Source organism: Podospora anserina, chromosome 6 (genome assembly GCF_000226545.1).
Source record: "Podospora anserina S mat+ genomic DNA chromosome 6, supercontig 2".
NCBI classification, from domain to species: Eukaryota; Fungi; Ascomycota; class Sordariomycetes; order Sordariales; family Podosporaceae; genus Podospora; species Podospora anserina.
The window spans coordinates 1522994-1542200 of NW_001914857.1; the positions used below are offsets into that span (position 1 = coordinate 1522994).

Consider the following 19207-nt stretch of genomic DNA (forward strand, 5'->3'; position numbering starts at 1 on the left):
TCTTTCCCGGAAGGCCAATATCAATTTCAGATAGCAGAATGGGACTTTCTTGCCTCTGTGTGGGCCGCCCCGGGCCTGGCCGGGGGGACCGAAGATGCGGCAGGATTTGGCTATGACTGGACGAATTTTGATGAAAATTCCACCAAGTTGGACCATGGTTATGCGGGGCTGGTTGATGGCAGCATGGGCTCGGATAATGGCCAGCTTTTTGGTTTAGAAGATATTTGGAGTGGGTTGGAAGCATACGATATACATCAGTTCATGGACAGTCATATTAGGGAAATATAAAGGCTGAATTAGATTACTTAAAATGTAGTTGGAAGGTGATGTTGTTATTTACGGTGGTGGGCTGAAGATAAATAAAAGACAGATATAGGTCGCCAGGAGTAAATACACATGAAAGATTTTGCTACCAAGAAACTGAGAAGCTACCTTAGGTAAAGACGAAAAAACTCCATGCTTGAAGACCCCAAATCACGAACGAACTGTTATGTCTACTACGCTTGAGTCAAAGTGCTGCTACCAACTGGGAAAGCCTACATACTCTCTTTCCGCTTTTTCGTATCAATGTCCTGGACACCGTTATCCTTCCTTTTCCGCTTTCTTTCTATCTTGCCACACACAGCTGTTCCCGCTTGTCCGTCCTGCTGATGACAGTTCCATGTATGGTCCAACCACTCCTCGCGTGTTTTTATTTCCACCGCTACCAAACCTTTCCTCTTGCATTCCGGGCATTCAAATGGCTTTTTGAACATCTTGCTATGGGACTTATTGACATGTCTTGAGTGGCTATTTCCGGGGTGGTGCATTTGTTCGCAAAACAGGCATCGGGCTGATCTGGTCGTTGGTGTTTTAGTTGGACGTCCCTTTTTGTCAGACCTTTTACTAGGCAACCACGGCGTATAATTTATACCGTGGCACTTGGCTGTGTGGTTACTCCACGCCTGAGGACCTTCAATAATAATATCGGGACAAAGGGGGCATGGTATAGGTTTGTCGAACGTCCCCTTCTTGAAGTGTTGATCTTGGTTGTGCCGTGTTAAACCATTACGGTTAGCGAAGGTGCGTTGGCAAAAGAGGCATGTCCATGCCTTAGTATCAGGTTCCTCAACCATCGTCTGCGCTTCGGTGAGAGAATGTATCACTGCCTTAAGCTCTGTGACACGGTGCCCCAAATATGAGACGAGCATTCGACAGTATATCTCGGTTCTCCTTGGCTTCCCAAGATCTCTGCCAGCCAAAAACCTGCCCATGTAACCTCCTTGGTCGTGAGGATGGGGGGCAGGAGGGGTGCCTCGGGGTATCGGGATATCTTCAATCGACTGGCCTAGCGCCCGGCGTCGATCCACCTCTTCCAAATATTCACCTCTCCGCTTTTCCACCATCAAGGCCAGTATCTGTTTCCGTCTATTCGCCAGCGTAGCATAAGCTCGACTGATATCGGGAGAGGAGGATCTTGTTTTTGCCTGTTCATACTCCCAAGTAAGCTTGGTAATATCCTCACGTTGTCGTAGACTTTTCTCATCCTCTTCGGTAGGATATAGGGGTGCATTGACGTCTCTGAGAAGTGTGGCGCGCTGAAGACTGCGAAAGAGTGAGTGGTGTTCTCCTGCGGCATCAGTGCCAAATATGATTGGCATAAGCTCCTGGCGTATATGCTCTGGCTGGTAGCTCGATTCAAACACAGCTGTTGTATTTGACATAAGGTGACCGCGCAAGGCCGGAGTCAGAGGGCCTGTGTCAAGGTTAGTGAGGGCTTTAAAAGATCGTCAGGTTTGAATCGTACCATCGAGGAGAGACCCTGCACCAACGCGCAGCGAGTAAGGCCTGATCGTGTCGCGGTTTCCCGCCACACGCCACAACTCATTCCACATGCCCCAATACTTATAGTAGGGCATAGGGAAAATCTCTTGCTCCATTTTGTCTTCTTTCCATCTAAGATCGAGGCAGTCCGTCTGGTCTAAGTTTGGTCGCGTCAGTATCTCCTCTAAAGAACCAAACTCAGCCTCGAAAGCATTGTCGTGAATAGCTTGTGCGATAATCAAGCTGAGAAGACAGATCGTCTGGCATGGGACAAGAGTAATAGAGAATTGTACGCTATAAAATATTAGAAGAGGAGTCTCAAAGTACTATTTGCTGACCACTTACACTGCATTGTGTGAGTTTGCGGTATACTGGCGCCTCTTATTGTGAACAATCTTAATCGTTGCGCAAATCGCAAGATTTTTCGGATTATTATCAACTCGCAAGCATCGAATACGAACATGCTGATATTTAAAGGAGACAATAGAGCCAGGGCGGAACCCAAATCCTGCGAGTAGAAGGACCGAGTGAAATGCAACCCGTTGCCTTGCGGTACATCGGAGATCTGATGGTCGTGTCCAGAGCGTGTCCAAAAGGAGAATAATATCGTCAGATGTTAGAACTTTCTTCTCAAATGTTTGCTCCCTGGATAAATAAAGCTCATCGCTCAATTCAACTCGAATCCACTACGTAACTAGTTAATACTTGATCGAAAATAAGAAAATGAAAAGACTAACCCTGGATACATCGGCGACAGGTCCAGACCCGGGATTGCCCCCGGCCCCCACGTCCGCCCATCTTAACTTCCATTTATGTCTATTATTCGGGTCGTTGTGTCGTGCTTCGTTCAGAATAGTTGTGTCGGCCATGTAGACGATATTCCTCCAGAAAGTAAGAGCCGACTTCGCCGCGGATATGGTCTGAACTACTTGTGTTTCGGATTTACCAATGGCCGGGCGCTTTTGTCGTGACCGTAGAACGTACTCATAGAGAAATGCCCGAATCAGGCTTTTGGGTTTATCCTTATTCTCACAAAAGTCCATCCAAGCAGTCGTCATGCTGTAATCTTGGTAGGGAATAGTACGATACCACCTACGAAGCTGTTAGTGGCTTGCCTTCTTGAACTATTTAAGGTACTAACCACTCAAACTTTTGCCAATCTCTTTGGGCGGCTTCCTGGGCTTTTTTACTGACGGGTACAAACTCGAGGATCGGATTTGACTCAAACCGCTGGATAAGTTGAGCAGCGCTTACGAGCCCGGCGTCCTCATCATCCGAGTCGAGTGAAATTTGGAGAACTCGAGGCATGGTTATTAGAAGGCGTGGACGAGGATATGCTTGACGTGATGCTGGTGGATGATGGTTGATGGATGATGGTTGATGGATGATGGTTGATGGATGATGGTTGATGGATGGTGGGTTGAGTTGGCTAGCTGATGTTAACCCGCAACGAAATGATGGCGGGAATCCATATAAATATTATGGATTAAAATTATCTATTTAAAGTAGTGGCGCTGGCATAACGGTGTTTTGGACGTTATGGCTACGCCATTTAAAACGGGCACAGCCGTTAATTGCTTAACATGAAGATCTGTTGCGGCCATTTTCAGCCCTCGTTCTGTCACAAATTTGGGTGGTAGATATCTCAAAAGATAAAACTGGTAGAGCCGAACCAGTACTCAGGTGGGTGACCACTGGGGAATCCTCGGTGTTGTATGTATTTTTTGGTCTATTTCCCCCCCTAAGCCCTTTTCTAAGGGCTAGCATTTACTACATATTCACCATCCGGCTCCTTGATTGCTTTATCTTGGAGTGTCAAGACATGTTCACACGAAAGATTAAGCATAGTGGGTGGATCAGGTAGCACGGCATTTCACTAGTGCGATTACTTTTGGAAGCTGCACCGGCACATCACCTGCCTCCCGCGTTTGAAGATAGACAGCTTGCAGGTGAGCCCCCATCTTTAGGAAGAAATATACCTCATGATTCCTGGATACAAAATGTGGGATGAGACAGCGGGAGCAGTCGTCATACCCCACGGGATTCCTCATGCAGAGAGCAGCACTGCGGCTGAGCGCTCAAGGGGGAAGGACGTTGAGGTGTGGCGTATGCAGCTTGCGAAAAGGGGGAAGGTGGGCGGTGGGTTGTTATCAGATGGGCTTCATGAGGGAGGGACATGATGCCATTCAGTTGAGGCAACGACTTGCAGATAAATACGATGATTCATCATGGCAATCTCTAGCTTAGCTGCCCAACCTCATCCATATCTTTAAACACTGCCCGCTTATCACCTGCCGAAATGTTGTTCTCTACCGCCCTGCTGGCACTCCTCCCGGCAGTCCTCGCGGCCCCTGCTCCATTGATCCAACCCCACGACCCGTCCGCTAAGCTCATCCCAGGTAAATACATTGTCAAGTTCAAAGATGATTCCTCCGACGTCCTGATCAGCAAGGCCCTTGGTGGTCGAAAGCCTGATTACCTTTACAAATCCAAAGGGTTCAAGGGGTTCGCGGGGGCTCTTGATGCTGCCTCACTAGACAAGATCAGGGGCCTCCCAGAGGTGAGTCTTTTGTCCCCCTCTCCGTTGGTTGTAGATTATTGACATGATAGTAAAAAGGTCGAATACATCGAACAAGACGCTTCCTTCACCATCGGCTCTGCCGCCGAGCTAGTCTCGAAGCGGTATCTCATCACGCAAGCCAACGCCCCCTGGAACCTGGCGAGGATCTCGAGTCATACGCTTGGGTCGACGGTGTACAGGTATGACAACAGCAGCGGGTTTGGGACTTGTTCGTACGTGATTGATACGGGGGTTCAGGTTACGCATCCGGTGTGTGTCCCCTCTCTTTTAGAATAAAGTGGGATAGATGCTGACGTAAGTTGAAGCAATTCGCCGGCAACGCCGCCTGGGGCACCAACACTGCCGGTGACGGGATCAACACCGACTCCAACGGGCATGGCACCGCGCTTGCTGGCGTCATTGGTGCGCAGATTTATGGTGTGGCGAAGAAGTCAAAGATTGTTGCTGTCAAGGTGTTGGGTGCTTCTGGTTCGGGGACCACGTACGTTCCCCCCTTCTTCCCACCCCCCCCTCTTCTCCTATCGTGTCTAACCTTGTGTAGATCAGGTGTAATCGCCGGAATGAACTGGGTCATCCAAGACAAGGCCACTCGTGGCTGTCCAAAGGGTGTTTCGGCCAATATTGCGCTTGGGGGGTCCTTCTCCGCAGCTATGAACAACGCTGTTGCTGCCATGGTGTCCAACAATGTGTTTGTGGCTGTTGCTGCTGGGGGGAGTAACACTAATGCTGGAAACACATCCCCGGCGAGCGCGCCGCAGGCTTGTACCGCTGCTGCGAGCACGGCGAGTGATGCGAGGGCTAGTAGTTCGAATTATGGGGCTGTGATTGATATTTTTGCGCCGGGGGAGAGGATTTTGACGGCTTGGATTAATGGGGGGACGGTGAGTAATTTCCCTACTCTGGGGTGATGGGGAAAGGGAGATGACTGACAATGGAATAGAATACGCTTTCTGGAACGTCGTTTGCTGCGGCACATATCACGGGTTTGGGGTCGTATTTGTTTGGGCTGCCGAATGCGAGTCAGACAGGGGCAAATATGTGTGCTTATATTCAGAGCATTGCTACGGTGGGTGTGTTGACGGGGGTGCCGGCGGGGACGGTGAATTTGTTGGCTTATAATGGGTGGGATTTGTTTACTTTCCCCTGAGGGTTGCCAGGGACGAGAGTAGGGGGGTTGTAAGTAGGTAGGTATATGTGCTCGGCAACATTGTTCTTAGTGACATATGTGGGAAACGATCTGTGACTTTGTAAGTAGGCATTCATGTGTTTCGCTTGAGTTACACTGTGTTTATATGGAATGGTATAAAGTCATCATCATGATGTATCTCTTGCTAACTCGCGGGCAAGACGCTCATTATAATGGTTACCTAAACCATTGCGTACCCAGTGGCCCGCCAAACTTATTAACTCCAGCCCAACTCCTGCCAAAAACTGAATGAGCTCATAAACAATGGAACATAATTTCTCCATGATCTCGTGTAAATCCTCAAGAAAATCGCTAATTTCACGCTCACACCTTAACAAACCCAAAAGTACCTGATACCCTGTTCTGTTCCAGCTACCTCCTAGTATTTTTCTTGCGTCTCCTTTCAGCCCAATGTAGGAAATGAGCTGATCTGAGCTGAGCCGGCCCTTGACTTGACTTGGCTCGGGCGAGCTTCTCGAAAGTCGTCCCGTGGTCTTGCAGCGCCAGAGCGAGCCGGATGACGGTGGAAAATAACTCAAAGGTTAGGTCTTCGATGTTGTGCAGGTCTACTGGCTTGGTTGGTGGTTCAGGTGGTTTCTCGTGGATGTCCCCTTTGGCAGGCACTGTTGTCACAGCATCCTGGTAGCGAGCGCAACGGTCGCCGTATTCGATGAGATGCTTGACGAGTTCGAGGATATCGCTCACTGTCCAGATACCAGTCTGTGACGTGACTCGTAATTCGGGGAGCACTGCTTCTGTGTCGGCGTCGCCGCCAGAGACTGACGTCTGGGCCATCTCTTCGAACCGTCTCTGTTTTTGTCTCTGTTGCGTGAGTTCCATGGTGATTGCGTCGGCCCTTGCCATTGAATTCGTCACGGCAAAGGCGTCATTCTTTGTCGAAGGGCTCATCATGACTTGGTCGGAGTCATCATCCCCCGGGTGCCTCATCATGTACCGTTGTCTTCGGGTTGAAGCTTTCATGTACATCGCGCGCTCACGAGGCCATCCAAACCATGGATCTGGATCATACCTTTCACCGTAACCGTACCATGGTTCGTCAAACTCTGGTAATGCCCATTGGAATGATGACAGGGCGGTGTTGTCACGGTGCTCGCGGCGGCGGAGCGAGCGGCTGACTCGGTCAAGGCATCTCGATATCAGCTCACGGATTCGACCGAGAACGTAATTAATGCCAGCCCAGAAGCGGGCCTTGCTCAAGAAGTCCTGGTGGCGCAGATGATTCATGGTATTTTCGTGATGGGGAACAACCCGCTTGATGGCGTCTAGCTGATCTTGGAAAGGAATTCTGGCGAGCAGCCGCCTATTGATAAACGCCTCATCCGGCATGGTGGTCATGGGGATTGTCCATTGATGGACAACGCTTGCGAGAAGTTCATGCTCTCCGAGGGCCTCTTCTTCTAGCCAGCTGGGTGCTGATGCCTTAAGCAATGTCTCGTAGTTTGTCGAGGCGAAATCCAGAACATTCATCCTGTTATACCGCGGCCGGGGATCGAGGGACGACCTCACCCTGCTGTACGCCAAGGTCCAGAACATGGGAGATTCGAGCCATTCGGCATTTTTGGATCGTAACATCTCAAGGACCTCGTCCGATCCCTTGACCAAGGAAACCCTAGGATGCGCAAATGCGGCCTGGGCAGCTGTGCCGAAACAGCCAGCAACTATGTTGGGGTCGGCATCGTTGGCCAGGAGTAGCTTGATGGTACTGATCTTCCTGGATGCGCAGGCCGCCTGCAGAGCGGTGCCGAAGGGGTCGGCGAGATGATCTACGGCCACGCCAGGTGGCTCAAGAAGTAGTTTGACGACCGCATCATGGCCGCGGAATGCTGCGACGTGCAGTGGACTACCAAGATTTCCATCTGCTTGGTCACCTGTCTTTGTGTCGGCGTGGAGCAGCTTCATTGCTTGGAATAGGCTTTTCACCACTTCAAGGTGACCCTCGGCTGCAGCTGCATACAGCGCAGTCCCGTGGGGTCCTTTCTCCGCATTCACATCGGCGCCTTGTTGGAGCAGGAGGTTAATAATATCAGATTCACCCCGAACTGCAGCCAGTTGGAGAGCGGTTCCCTCTAGACCACGTTGGTCCAGGGCCCTGCGTCGAGCGGGAAGATTGGTGTGCAACTTGGACATCTCTTCGACAAGCCGTGTGAGGATGCCATTGAGCTCCAGCTTGACGGCGTAGTAGACAGCAGAGGGTGGCTTTTTGTTTCCCCGTCCGTCAGGATCATAGATATCTAGCCAAGCCCGCATCTTCTCCTTGTCTAGCAGAAGCTTGGAGCAAATCTCGCTCTCCAGCTCTTTGAGCCTGGCTGGAAATCCTTTGTCACTGCCAATAGCATTGAATTGACCTTCGTTGCTATGAATCTCATTGTAGTGGCAGAACCAAAATTCGGCCGCGTATCCCCGAGCTGGAACATCGATGCTCTTCCTGCTTGCTGTTTTGATGGGGGCGCGCCGGTCCGGCGCTGAATCATCTGGACTGGTGTCCTGTGTGCGCCAGGCGTCAGAGCCGTGGCCGCTGGCATCGATAGTGACACGGCGGCGGTTGGGGCCGGAGGCGGACGAAACAAGACGGTCCGAATCACTATCGCTACTTGACGTGTTCTCGATAGCATCGCCTTTCTTCTTGTTCGTCTTCGTCGGCCGGAAGGCTGATAGGATCTCCAAGCAGCGTTTGGTGATGAGAAGGTGTGCGTCGTGTTTCTGGGGCGGCAGAAGGCGCTCGATGTTCCCAGACCTGATGGTTTCCTGCCCCTTGGGAGCTCGGGAGAAGGGGTCTTTCAGATACTCTTGGACTGAGAAGTGGGTGAAGCGAAAGACGTCCACCTCGTCCTCCGTGGCCGTCTCCACAAGTACTCTTGGACAGATCCCTGCGACTTCCTTTGCGTTTCGAAGTTTGACCACTGCCGCAAGCTCGGCTTGCGAGAGCGGCCGCTTTTGATTCATGAGCCAAAGGAGAATGTCCTTCAGCCTTTTAACGCTGTTGGCCGCCACTTTCTCCAGCGCATCTTGATACCTGACGGCAATGTTTTCTGGCAATTTCCTCAATTCCGCTGTGACCTCTGCTGGCTCGTGACACGCTGACACTTGTTTGAGAATAGACCGTGCCCAGTGAAAGTTGCTGCCTTGGCTGCTTTGGTAATGCCCGAGACGCTGCTTAACCTCGCCCTTCAGAGAGTCCTCTCCCTTCAAGACAGGAGTGTCCTCTAGTTTCCTCTCCACAAATGTTTCAAGAACTTTGCCAAGTCCCTGCTCAACATCTACTGACACCACCATATCTCTGATCTTGTTCTCAAAATCCTGTGCTATGTCTTTCTCGTACTTGCTGACTACGAGGACGTGAAGGTTGGTGTACTCTTTTTGTATCAGCTTCAGGATAATGTCAAGCAGTTTGATATCGTTCTTGCGTGAGCCCCTGCGATCGAGAACATGGTCAAGGCCGTCAAGGACAAGGAAGATATCCCTGTCTGCCTTGGATATAAACCGCTGCAGGTGATTGAAGAGGTCCATGCTGTCATCCGGAAGCTGTCCCTGGCCCTGATAATCACGTAGTGTTTCGTACAAACCATCGTCGGGGACCTTTTTACACTTGATTGTGAGCTGCCCGAGCAATGATGCCAGGAGGAGATGCATCCTTTTTGTGTCCTCATGATCAAAGCGAAAGTACCAGGAGGCAAGGGCCTTCGTCGGGTCATTTCCGAATGTCTTTTTCAGGTTTCTGATGATCGATGAGCTGTCTGTGAGTTAGAAACACTAGGTACCCATATAGTCTCAGGTTATCGGTTGGGACTTTACCATAGCACCGATTTACCACACCCAGCTGCGTACCACACGAGTTAACGACATGTACCCATGTGCTTGACAAGAGCAATGGGGGTACTGAGAACCTACAGTTGCCATACAACCACAACAGACTTTGCGGATATTTCACCCATTCTGTATATTCTCTGCTCTCGAAGAGCTAATCTCCATACTCGTCGGCTTGGTCTGCATCCTGTTCAAGGCTGGTTTTTGATACAACGTCGAGCGTCTTTCTGTCGTGGGCTTCCTCGTCTTCAGAGGTCTCGGGATCCGTCGTGATATCGCCGCTCTCGCTACCTTGGTCGTCGTCATCGTCACCACTTTCGTCTGTCGCGGTATCGCTGGCCGTGTGGTATTTTTTGCCTTTCCTGTCCCCATCACCCCCAGGCCTCCAGTGGCTGTTTCCAGAGTTCAGCCACCACGCTCTTTCGGTTGCTAGGCTCGTGCGAATCTTATCCTGGCGCCCTCCATCGCGCTTCAGCAGCCACTCGCATAACCGTTCCAGCTCTGCAGCAGTAGCTTTGGCGTATGTATCTGAGGCGGTCTTGGCCAGACCGTCGACTCTCTTCAATATCACTTCCGTGTTTGTTCTGATTTCCATAATCTCCTCACGAGCTTCGTCCGCAACTGCTCATTTTGTTACATCAGGTTAATAATTCGGACAGAAAACATCAAAGGATGTGTTTAAGGTAGCTATGTAAGTTCGCCACTCACGTTCTCTCGAAACCTAGTTCTGCCAATCCTCTAATGCGGATTTCTCTTCGTTGATCTTCGTCTCCAGATCGCGGAGTGGCTGTCCAGCCAAGCTGAGGATGAACTTTTTGACCCGGGCTGGGACGGGTCAAAGGTTGTATCGTCAGCCCGAGTTTCTTATGCAGACATTAGGGATCGAGGACTGACTCCGAGTTCTACCATTGCTTGACTCTTGCACCTCAGCTGCATACACAAGAATAGCCGTATATACCCTGACCAGGGCATCCTCGAGTTGCTTCTCTTGCTTGGCTTTTCGCTCGCGGTAGTTTGACTCCATTCGAGAATACAGAGCCATCGAGTGGCTCAGGTAGCTGCAGGCTTTGAATGTAGAGTCCGCCAGTTCCTTGTCATGGAGGGCCAACTGCAGGCAGGCTGTTATCAGCATCAACTGAAGCAGCATCCATTGGGATACTCGGGCTTTTACCGTAAGACCAAAGGACACGACAGCCCATGCCGCTGAACAATAGCCTGTCGGATCAAATTTGACGACATTATCGAGCAAGTCCTTGAAGGTTAAGGCCGAGAACAATATAGACTTCGCATTCCTAAGAGAGGTTTCACCGTTGTCAGATCCCCAGCGCGCCTTGTAGTTAACCATCTTGGCCTCGGTATTTTCGATGACGAGCCCGACGAGCTCGATCGAATTGACCCGCGAAGGTTTCTGGTCCTTCGACTTGCCGACCCCCGACCTGCCTTGCAGAAGGGCCCTTTTCGCCTCTCCCAGCTCGTCCGACTCCCATGCTTCTTTCCAGAAGTCCCGTGCTGACTTGTCGACAGCATCGTCGTCGTCCTTGTCGTCTTCAGGTCTGTTTTCCTCGCTCTCGCTCTCGCTCTCGCCCTTTGCTCCAGTATTGTCGAGCTGCGCAACAGTAGTCAACCCTCGCTCATCGCCGTCATCCTTACTGTCCTTGCAATCTTCCTTGCCAGTTTCAGTACTGGCGGCTGCATTCTTATTGCTCGCAGTCTCAGGAGGTGTTGCTCTTGTCGCCCCTTCATCCACTTCTAATTGCGAGCTTGGTTCATGATTCGGCAGGAGCTCCGCAGGTGCTTCGGTCTTGGTGCGTTCTTGGGTCACTCGCAGTGATAACCACTGACGCACGCTCTTCATCCTAGAAGGCTTTTTTGCCACAGCCTCTCGCTCCATTTTGATCGTGGTGATGGGCAGGATCTTGAATCAAAAGCTGAGGAGTGGCGAACACTTCTTCCGAGTCTGGAAGATCGAGAAAATGGGAACACTGGAGAGAAGAAAGAGGGGTAATGCTTGCACGAGTACCTAAAATGGACTTTCAATGCCTCAGCTGCAGCCGCATCATAACCTCCAGCCATTGAAATGTTATTCCGCTACTACTTCAGCCCCTTTGAGATGCAGCCTGCGAGATCGGCATACCAAAACAACTCGAGCCGTCAATCGATTGGAGCCAATAGGAATGTTGCCGGCCAATCCGGTGGTGAGACAGGTAGCCAGCACAGCAAATATTGGGGTGAAGTGTATGTTTGATTCGCTTGTCTTTTCCACCCGCAGCCTTTATCACCCATGCTTCGAACAACTCGCATGGGCCTACGAGATCACGGCCTTGAGGAACGCGAGGGATTCGGAGTGCTTCACCATCGAGATCGATTTGGGTCATACTAAAAGCTGTCTGCGGTGGTAGCTGCCATTGCTTCCAAGACAAAGGGAGATGTCATGCTAGAATATGAAATAACGCTCTCAGAAGTCCCATTCAATACCTTTGAAATCTAAGTCATCGGGTTGTAAAATGCCGAAGACACCAAGAAATTCTGATCAGGCTCTGCCACGTCACGCCGAAAATAGCTGGAATATTTTGAGTGCCACAAGTTCACGCAGAGCTGAACGAGAAGAGCTACTCAATGGACAGATTATATCTCATTGGGCAGGTACCCAGAAAGTACGGATTTCTCTGCCACATTTTTTAATTCCTCACGCCAACCTGCACCAAGTATGTAGAGGTCTTCTGAAGTAGACGGGGTCATTGTTCTGCTTGTTTTGTATTCCGAATATTTCAATTTTCTCTTCTAAACTCCTACAATGTATACTCATAGTGTCTCTCTTCCAGCCGGCAACATTATACCTGCTACGTTCAGGGGGCCCAGATCGTCAATTTTCAATAAAGATTGCAGTTATCATATTTGCGACACAACGAAGCTATTTAAAAGAGCGTACCAGGGCCATATGTGTAGAAGAAGAGCGCGTAATCCACCTGTCAAGCTTACCCAGAGCTCTGCTTCCTTTCTTGATTGAGAACCATTAAATCCTAGCCTGTTCATCTCTGCTCGGCTAAGCCTTGCGTACGAAACATATATCCATCTCTCGCTCCATAAGACTTACGGATTACATGCACCTGATCCGGGAACCTCTACCTCGAGAATCCCAAAAGACTCTGCTGTCAATCCGGAAGTAGGCAGTGATGTGATTAACCAATGTAGCATATTCTGAGAAGAAAGGCCGTCTCGTACCAAGGAGGAGTTAGGGATTCTCATGATGAAGAATGAACCTCGGGCGGTTTCAGCCACGCTTTTGATCTCCACCGTTCCCGGTGTTCAAGTACTGCCGAGACTCTCCCAGGCCCCAAGACCCCCTATTCATTCTAGCAAAACCAGTTATTTTTTGGATTTGGAAAGCCTTTGTACAATTGACGATGAAAACTTCCTGAAAGTTCCTGTGAAGGAGTAGGGCTCTTGGTGGAGTGGCTCTCGGGTGTGATGTCAGGGATGACCGGTATTTTCTCTCGACTCTGAATCTCACGTGGCCAGGCTAAGTCGAACAGGCACTCGAAATTACTAGGTCCCTTCTCTTGAGCCAAAAGTCGCGGTGTATGGCCTTCATTGTCCTTCGCCCTAATCTTCGCACCGCTTGCAAGGAGCATTGCAGTAATTGTCATGCGACCAAACTGAGCGGCAATGTGCAGAGCCGTTTCACCATTGTCTGCTCTTGCATCAATGTCAGCGCCTGCTCTGAGCAGTTTGTTGACAGTCTCAATGTGACCGCGTCTAACGGCGCAGTGTAGCAGAGGTATGGTACCGTCGTGTGGCATGATTTGGCATCGCATGCCAACATCTGCCCCAGATGTGATGAGATCTTCGACAAGGCCGTGATAGCCATGGGAGACGGCTAAGCCGAGCAATTCGTTTTTCGAAGCGATGTCAAATTGGCCGACGAAGTGTGTATCTCGTACGCATTCTTGAATGATTTGTTCTTGATTCCAACTTGCGCGACAAATCATGGAAATCAAGTCTGGCATTTTGTTAAGATCTTTGGCTTGGACGGCTTCAAAAACTCTGTCGTGAAGGACTGATCCCAACCTCGATCTATCGTCGTTTTTACCTGGCGACTTAATTCGTTTGTTGGGAGGACTGTCGATGGGGCAGTGGTGAAGCAGGATCTTGATGATTGCAACACCTTTTGGTCGGTTTCCCGCCGCTAGACTGAAGAACTTCTCCGTGACCGATGGTCGGTAAGTGGTCTTCGAGAACAACGTTCTGAGCACTTCGTCTCCACTGACATCGTTTTGAGATTGCCTCTTTGACCACCGCAGTAACATAACCTGGAGGGAGCTCGCGCGACAACCTTTCCAAGTTGGCCAGTATTGCTTCGAGTATCTGACTTCCTTTCCCTTTATTTTTGGCCACAGCCCGAACTACCCATTCGCTGATAGGCAGTCTAGGTCGGCGATCTAAGTTGTGGGCCATTGCTGCATCGCCGTCCAACTCATCCATTGCTGCTAACTCGAGAGCCCTTTCGTTCCAGAATGTGAGACGAGTGCAAAGATCTCGGAGCGAGTTTGGGCGAATTCCTAGCCGGGGTTTCACGTGAAATAAAAAAGAAAAGACCGTTTCCACAACATCCTCGTCCGTCTTTTCGTAGTCTGGCTGAATGATGTTGATCGCATCTGAAGCCAGAGCCAGTAGGGCATATACCAAGTCTTTGTCCCTTGTCGCTTCGCTTCCTCCAATATTCTCCAACAGTGTGTAGAGATCCAGGCATCCACCAAACCAAGAACTTGCTCGAAAGGGCCCAGGCATCATGTCCAATATTCCCTGGCAATGGGGCTCAGGAGCCACCCCAAGCAGAGACGGAGCAAGCCTGAAGATCCTTGCCGAGACGAATTCATTTCCGCAGTATACACTAGCGGCTTTGGATTTGGCGACCTCCTGTAAAATCCATACTCTCCTAAACCACGGTCGACAAAGAAGCTCTTCCAAGCCTTTGCGCTCGAGCCCTGGGTGTCGTTGGTCACTTGCCTCCAAATGTGTCCAAGCAGCCATCCACTGTTCCCCTGTCCACGTCTTCGAGACAGTCCTCCTGGCCTCCTCCTCAAGCCGCCTGAGCGCCCGTAGGCAGCAGTTTGTGTCAAATCCTGGAGGCCCAAGCCAATAAATAACGGATTCCGCCTCGCTGTATACATCGCCCATGTGCCGGACTTGATGGCCACACTCAACGTCGTTTTCCTGGTCAATACAGATTGCATCTACCCAGACGATGCGATCGTTATCTTTAAGCTGCAAGAAACATAGAGCGTCGTGAAGGCTTCTGGTTACGCCGAATTTCTTGTTGTGGAGCACCACGCTGTATTCTCGGTCCTGACTGCCCCGGACGTAGGAGATTGACTCATAAGATATCACCCTCTCCCGGTCTTGCAAGCGTGCTGTAAACAATTCGCATGGGATTGATGGATCGCGGCCTTTCAGAAGGCGCAGGAGGCGAAAACTTGGTCCGCCGAGGTCGATTGGATCGTAAGAGAAACCACCGTGACGAATGCCGTCTTTGATAACGCTGGGTATCTCAACACTGTTGTCGCTAAGGCCCTCACTGACCACCTTTTCCTTGCTCACATCACCACTGTCGCAGTCATTGGGGTCTGCATGCAATTCTTTGAGGCCAGACTCTTCGACAGTCCCAGAGTCACCAACAACAGGATCTTCACCATTAAACTCGTCAAGTGAAGAGTCATCGCTGCAGTATATGTAAGGGGTCATTGCGCGTCAGCTCTATACCTAGGCAATCACCTTGTACGATACTGAAACAGTATATTTAGCGGGATTGAGCTCGTGAATATGGTCTGGGTGTTGAGAGAAGATGGCAAGAGAGAGATTGCAGCCTTCGAGGCATCAAGCTGTGCCACATCACGCCAAGGGCGCCTGTGTTGCCGCCACGGATGGTTACACAGACATAGTGCGAACTGCTCCCGTTGGCCAGGCACGATCTCACCAAGTCACAGAACCAACATTTTCCATATTGAAAAACCCCGTTAGAATATCACTACCTAATGGGATAACAATGTGTGCTAGCATAGGTAGAAAATGGCAACATACAGGACTACTATACCTGCATCAGTTACGACACAATGACTGGTCTCACTTGGTCAGGCCTTTTAACCTGCCTCTCTATATCGATGCCCACTTAATAGGCACTGTTTTCCGAAGTTCTCTTTCAGGTAATATCAAGGTAATATCATACAATCGATTCCATGTTTCCCCAAGATCAAAGTATAACAGAGACCTTGAAAGGATCTACAGTGTATAAGTCAACTTCTGTGACTGATAATGAGCGACAAGTGTATTCAAAGAGCGTCCCAATCTACCTTATCTAACCTGACATCTTCCGTGTCACCACCACCCATGTATACCCAACCCATCTACTATCTTATCAGATACATACTTGATCCTCACCCTTTTTCCAACGAACCCAGGTCCTTACTCATAAATCACACGCCACTGACCTGGAGCCACGTACTCCACCACCGCCTTTCTTTTGAGTCTAGGCGGCAGAGTAGCGACGAAAGCCTGTGCTGCTTCCTGGGTGGCATAGTAGGTCTCGTCGGAGTCGTTTTGAGCAACAGCTCCACCACCACCACCACCACCACTACCACCACCACCGCTGCCACCACCACTACCGCTGCTGCCGACGACCTGTGTAGAACCTGTAGTAGCACGCTTGCCGAAAATTGAGCCTGAAGGGGCGGACAGTGCGTCATTGTCGCGGGGGAGAACAGCTGCGCTGCCCAGAGCTGCTCCGGCGAGGCTGATCGCGAGGATGAGAAGGTTGTTTTGCTTCATTTTGGGAGGAAGGTTCTGAGGAAAAGCGATATTTGGAGAGGGAAGAGTTTGGAATAGGTGGGTAGTTGTGATGGTGTTGGAAGCTTGCCAGAAGCTCGATAGATGGATTTTGGGGTTGTATAATGGAAGCTTGCCAGAAGCTTGTCTGATGATTGAAGGAGAGTTGAGAAGGTGGAGACCTGCCAGAAGTCACCAGAAGGCTGAGAAGGAATGATGCGTGATGCTGGAAATTAAGACCCATCTTTCGAGGAGAGTGGAAGGCTTCTTATAGGTCTGATCACTGTTTTCTCGCCTGGTTTCATTCATCAAGCTATCGGAACCAGAGGCCTCTGCAGTGATTCGGACATGGTGATACTCGGAGGTCCTCTGTTCTCGAAACACGACAGCATACCGGGTGAGATGTTTTCTGGACTATTCTTTGACGTTGATGTTCGACGGCTAGCTGATAGAATAGCTGTACGACATGCCTCTTCTAGTAATTCTGCCATTCGTGTAGTGAGCATGCGATTCGGAGGATCGGGGTTTGTCAGCTAACCACCTAATCTTAACTCAAGCCAATGGGCCTGTCAGACGGAGTATGACAGGTCTCGCCTGCAGTGATCAGTGCCGTCGGAATGTGTAAACCAACGAATAGGTTTTACTAGTGTCATTATGTATTCCCACACTTCCACATATTGTCCTTTTAGTGAGTGAAAGACCTTGAAGCTAGGTCATTGAAAATTCTAAGTGGAATATGGAGGGCGTACAGCATGCACAACCTTACCTACGTAGTAGGCCATGGTGTCGATGTAGGAAAGAAGCTCAAAAAGTCTGGCAACCCCAGCACTGCACAAGCTGACACTCCCGTCCTCAGTAACTTATGTCAGCATATCTTGAGCACAATTTCCGCCTATACATGATTATGAAGAGAGTATGAGATGTGGGTCAGGCGCAAGGGTGCCGGCTTCACTTAATGCCACGTTGACATAGCCCCTTTTTTCGGCCGAAAATATACGATCAAATATCATTCTTCATGAACCATGTTATCACAGGATTTCCTGTCTGTCGTTTGTCTTACATAGTCCCGCTAAGGCAGCGACTTGAAATGCCAGGACATCCCTATAGGGCTGCGGACGGGTGCAAAGAATAAGGATCTGAGATGAGACAGCTGCCGAGCTGCGCAGATGAAATCTTATTTACTGGAACCTATTCGACAGTGGCTTGGAAATTAATCTGGAGAATGAGCCCGGAATTATAGTTTGATGCTTACATTATGCGTCTTCGCTACCTTAAGTAAAGAGAAAGCTGCCTTGGGATTGATGGCTGAGTCAGACTGCCGGCGGAAACTCACCGTTCCGTGATGTGTTTACTGCAAATCTATTCAATGTCGTAGTAGGATCTAGAGACATATGTGCAATTAACTTCCCCGTACATTATTCGTCCTTCTGTTTGGTCCTGTTTTCCCTTTAACGTTTGTTGGTCGCACAAACTTCGCTGTTGGTTCCACAAACTTTTACTATTGGACGCACAAACTCGAGCTAACCCGCCTAGAACTTCACACACTAAGAGAAGGTTTTATATAAAAGACCTGGCTCGGGTGGTTGGTGGCTCGCTAGATTTGGTATCTCATAATGGTGATTCTAGCGAGGCAGAAGCTTGGACTCTCACGGTAAGATAGAGCACCTTGAAAACTCAACCGACTGATGAGTGCGGGGAGGAGTCCGATTGGCTGAATTACGCAAGAAAAACATTCGAAGACAATTCAGTGGAGGTCTGCCAACGCTTCTTCACGTCCAAGGTCTTAGCCAGTCTATAGCCAGTTATTCGCGCGGTTGTGATGGGAAACAACATTATGAAACCATTGATGTTGAACAGATCGGTTGATGATCTATCATCAAGGAGGTGTTGGTGTCGTAATATGAGCGGAATGTTCACCGCCACCATGTTAATAAATGTCCTTGGGTTACTGCCACAGTGCCAACTTGAAAGTGAATTACTTGTCTGCAGATAGAGGTTGAACAGACATCGTATCTGAAGTGGCTGAATATAGATGACTAGACAGCCGGGAAGATTGAGGTTTCTTTGGTGAAATTCTGGAGATCATGATTAGAGGGAAATCCACCACCCAGTCTATACAGGTAGAATGCGCCTGTTGATCAGGCATAGTCACGGCATGACCCCTGTGCCGCTTCCCTGCACCAGACCACTTTGCAATATCATCACCACCATCAACAACACTGCATATTGTCTTTCGATCATCGAGGTAGACCAACTCTCGGCCCCCTGCCAGGGTATCATGAAGCAACCTCGCGCACGACCGTTCGGTGTCCGTGACTCGGAAGTTGCACGAGGTGTTGAGGACAACGATCCTCTCTCGTCGTCCGAGGCCACGGCCAAAACAAGTATAAAACCCCATCCTCCCCCCATCTCCCTCCCCCGGTGATCACCACCATCAACTCACTCTCAACTCCAACTCTCAACACAAATCCACCACTTCAAAACCACACAACCCCTCAACCGCCAAAATGCAGTTCACCAACAACCTCCTCGCCCTCCTCACCCTCCTCCCTCTTACCCTCGCCGCCCCCGAGAGTCAGCTCGAGGCCAAGTTCGAGTCCGGCGTCAGCATCCTCGGCACCGCCGTCGTGACCACCTATTCCGGCGACGCCTGCAACGGCAGCAACGAGCAGGTCACCGTCACCAACGGCGGCTACCGCTGCTTTGCCGTTTCCAACAAGCGGTCTATTGGCTATAGCGGCTCTGGGTAAGTCTTCTATCTGTTTACATCGCTCCAGAAGATGAGCTGACAGAAATGATAAGCTGCACCGTCACGACCTGGAGCGGCAACAACTGCCGTGGCTCCAGCTTCGTCGCCACCCGCGCGGGCTGCTACAGTGTCTTGTATGGCTCTGTTTCTATCCAGTGCTAGAGAGAGTGCTGTGATTGTGGGATGAGATAGGGGGTGAAATGATGGACTGTTTTGGTGACAGGTCTAGGTAGATTGTTGGGAC

At 50.2% G+C, this 19207-nt stretch overlaps 5 protein-coding genes across 5 annotated transcripts, besides 5 other annotated features; 2 read left to right on the forward strand and 3 right to left on the reverse strand.

Moving 5' to 3' along the window:
* Nucleotides 1-536: 536 nt before the first annotated feature.
* PODANS_6_2430 (uncharacterized protein) lies at nt 537-1703 on the reverse strand (the record flags this gene model as incomplete). Its single annotated transcript, XM_001910218.1, has 1 exon — nt 537-1703. One exon carries the CDS (start codon nt 1701-1703, stop codon nt 537-539), a length of 1167 nt encoding a protein of 388 aa, XP_001910253.1.
* Nucleotides 1704-3156: 1453 nt separating this feature from the next.
* Nucleotides 3157-3522: a repeat region (repte sur le chrm2).
* Nucleotides 3478-3527: a sequence feature (rRNA 5S pseudogene?).
* Nucleotides 3528-4102: 575 nt separating this feature from the next.
* PODANS_6_2420 (uncharacterized protein) lies at nt 4103-5531 on the forward strand (the record flags this gene model as incomplete). Its single annotated transcript, XM_001910219.1, has 4 exons — nt 4103-4363; nt 4472-4633; nt 4684-5288; nt 5366-5531. The coding sequence occupies 4 exons, from the start codon at nt 4103-4105 to the stop codon at nt 5529-5531; spliced, it is 1194 nt and encodes a 397-aa protein (XP_001910254.1).
* A 411-nt stretch (nt 5532-5942) lies between these two features.
* PODANS_6_2410 (uncharacterized protein) lies at nt 5943-9221 on the reverse strand (the record flags this gene model as incomplete). Its single annotated transcript, XM_001910220.1, has 1 exon — nt 5943-9221. One exon carries the CDS (start codon nt 9219-9221, stop codon nt 5943-5945), a length of 3279 nt encoding a protein of 1092 aa, XP_001910255.1.
* Nucleotides 9222-13493: 4272 nt separating this feature from the next.
* PODANS_6_2400 (uncharacterized protein) lies at nt 13494-15137 on the reverse strand (the record flags this gene model as incomplete). The annotated part of the gene is made up of 1 exon (XM_001910221.1): nt 13494-15137. One exon carries the CDS (start codon nt 15135-15137, stop codon nt 13494-13496), a length of 1644 nt encoding a protein of 547 aa, XP_001910256.1.
* Nucleotides 15138-15915: 778 nt separating this feature from the next.
* Nucleotides 15916-15935: a sequence feature (primer 879ka).
* A 67-nt stretch (nt 15936-16002) lies between these two features.
* Nucleotides 16003-16060: an STS (microsatellite 879k).
* Nucleotides 16061-16213: 153 nt separating this feature from the next.
* Nucleotides 16214-16233: a sequence feature (primer 879ks).
* A 2488-nt stretch (nt 16234-18721) lies between these two features.
* PODANS_6_2395 (uncharacterized protein) lies at nt 18722-19125 on the forward strand (the record flags this gene model as incomplete). Its single annotated transcript, XM_001910222.1, has 2 exons — nt 18722-18960; nt 19017-19125. 2 exons carry the CDS (start codon nt 18722-18724, stop codon nt 19123-19125), a joined length of 348 nt encoding a protein of 115 aa, XP_001910257.1.
* Nucleotides 19126-19207: the final 82 nt, after the last annotated feature.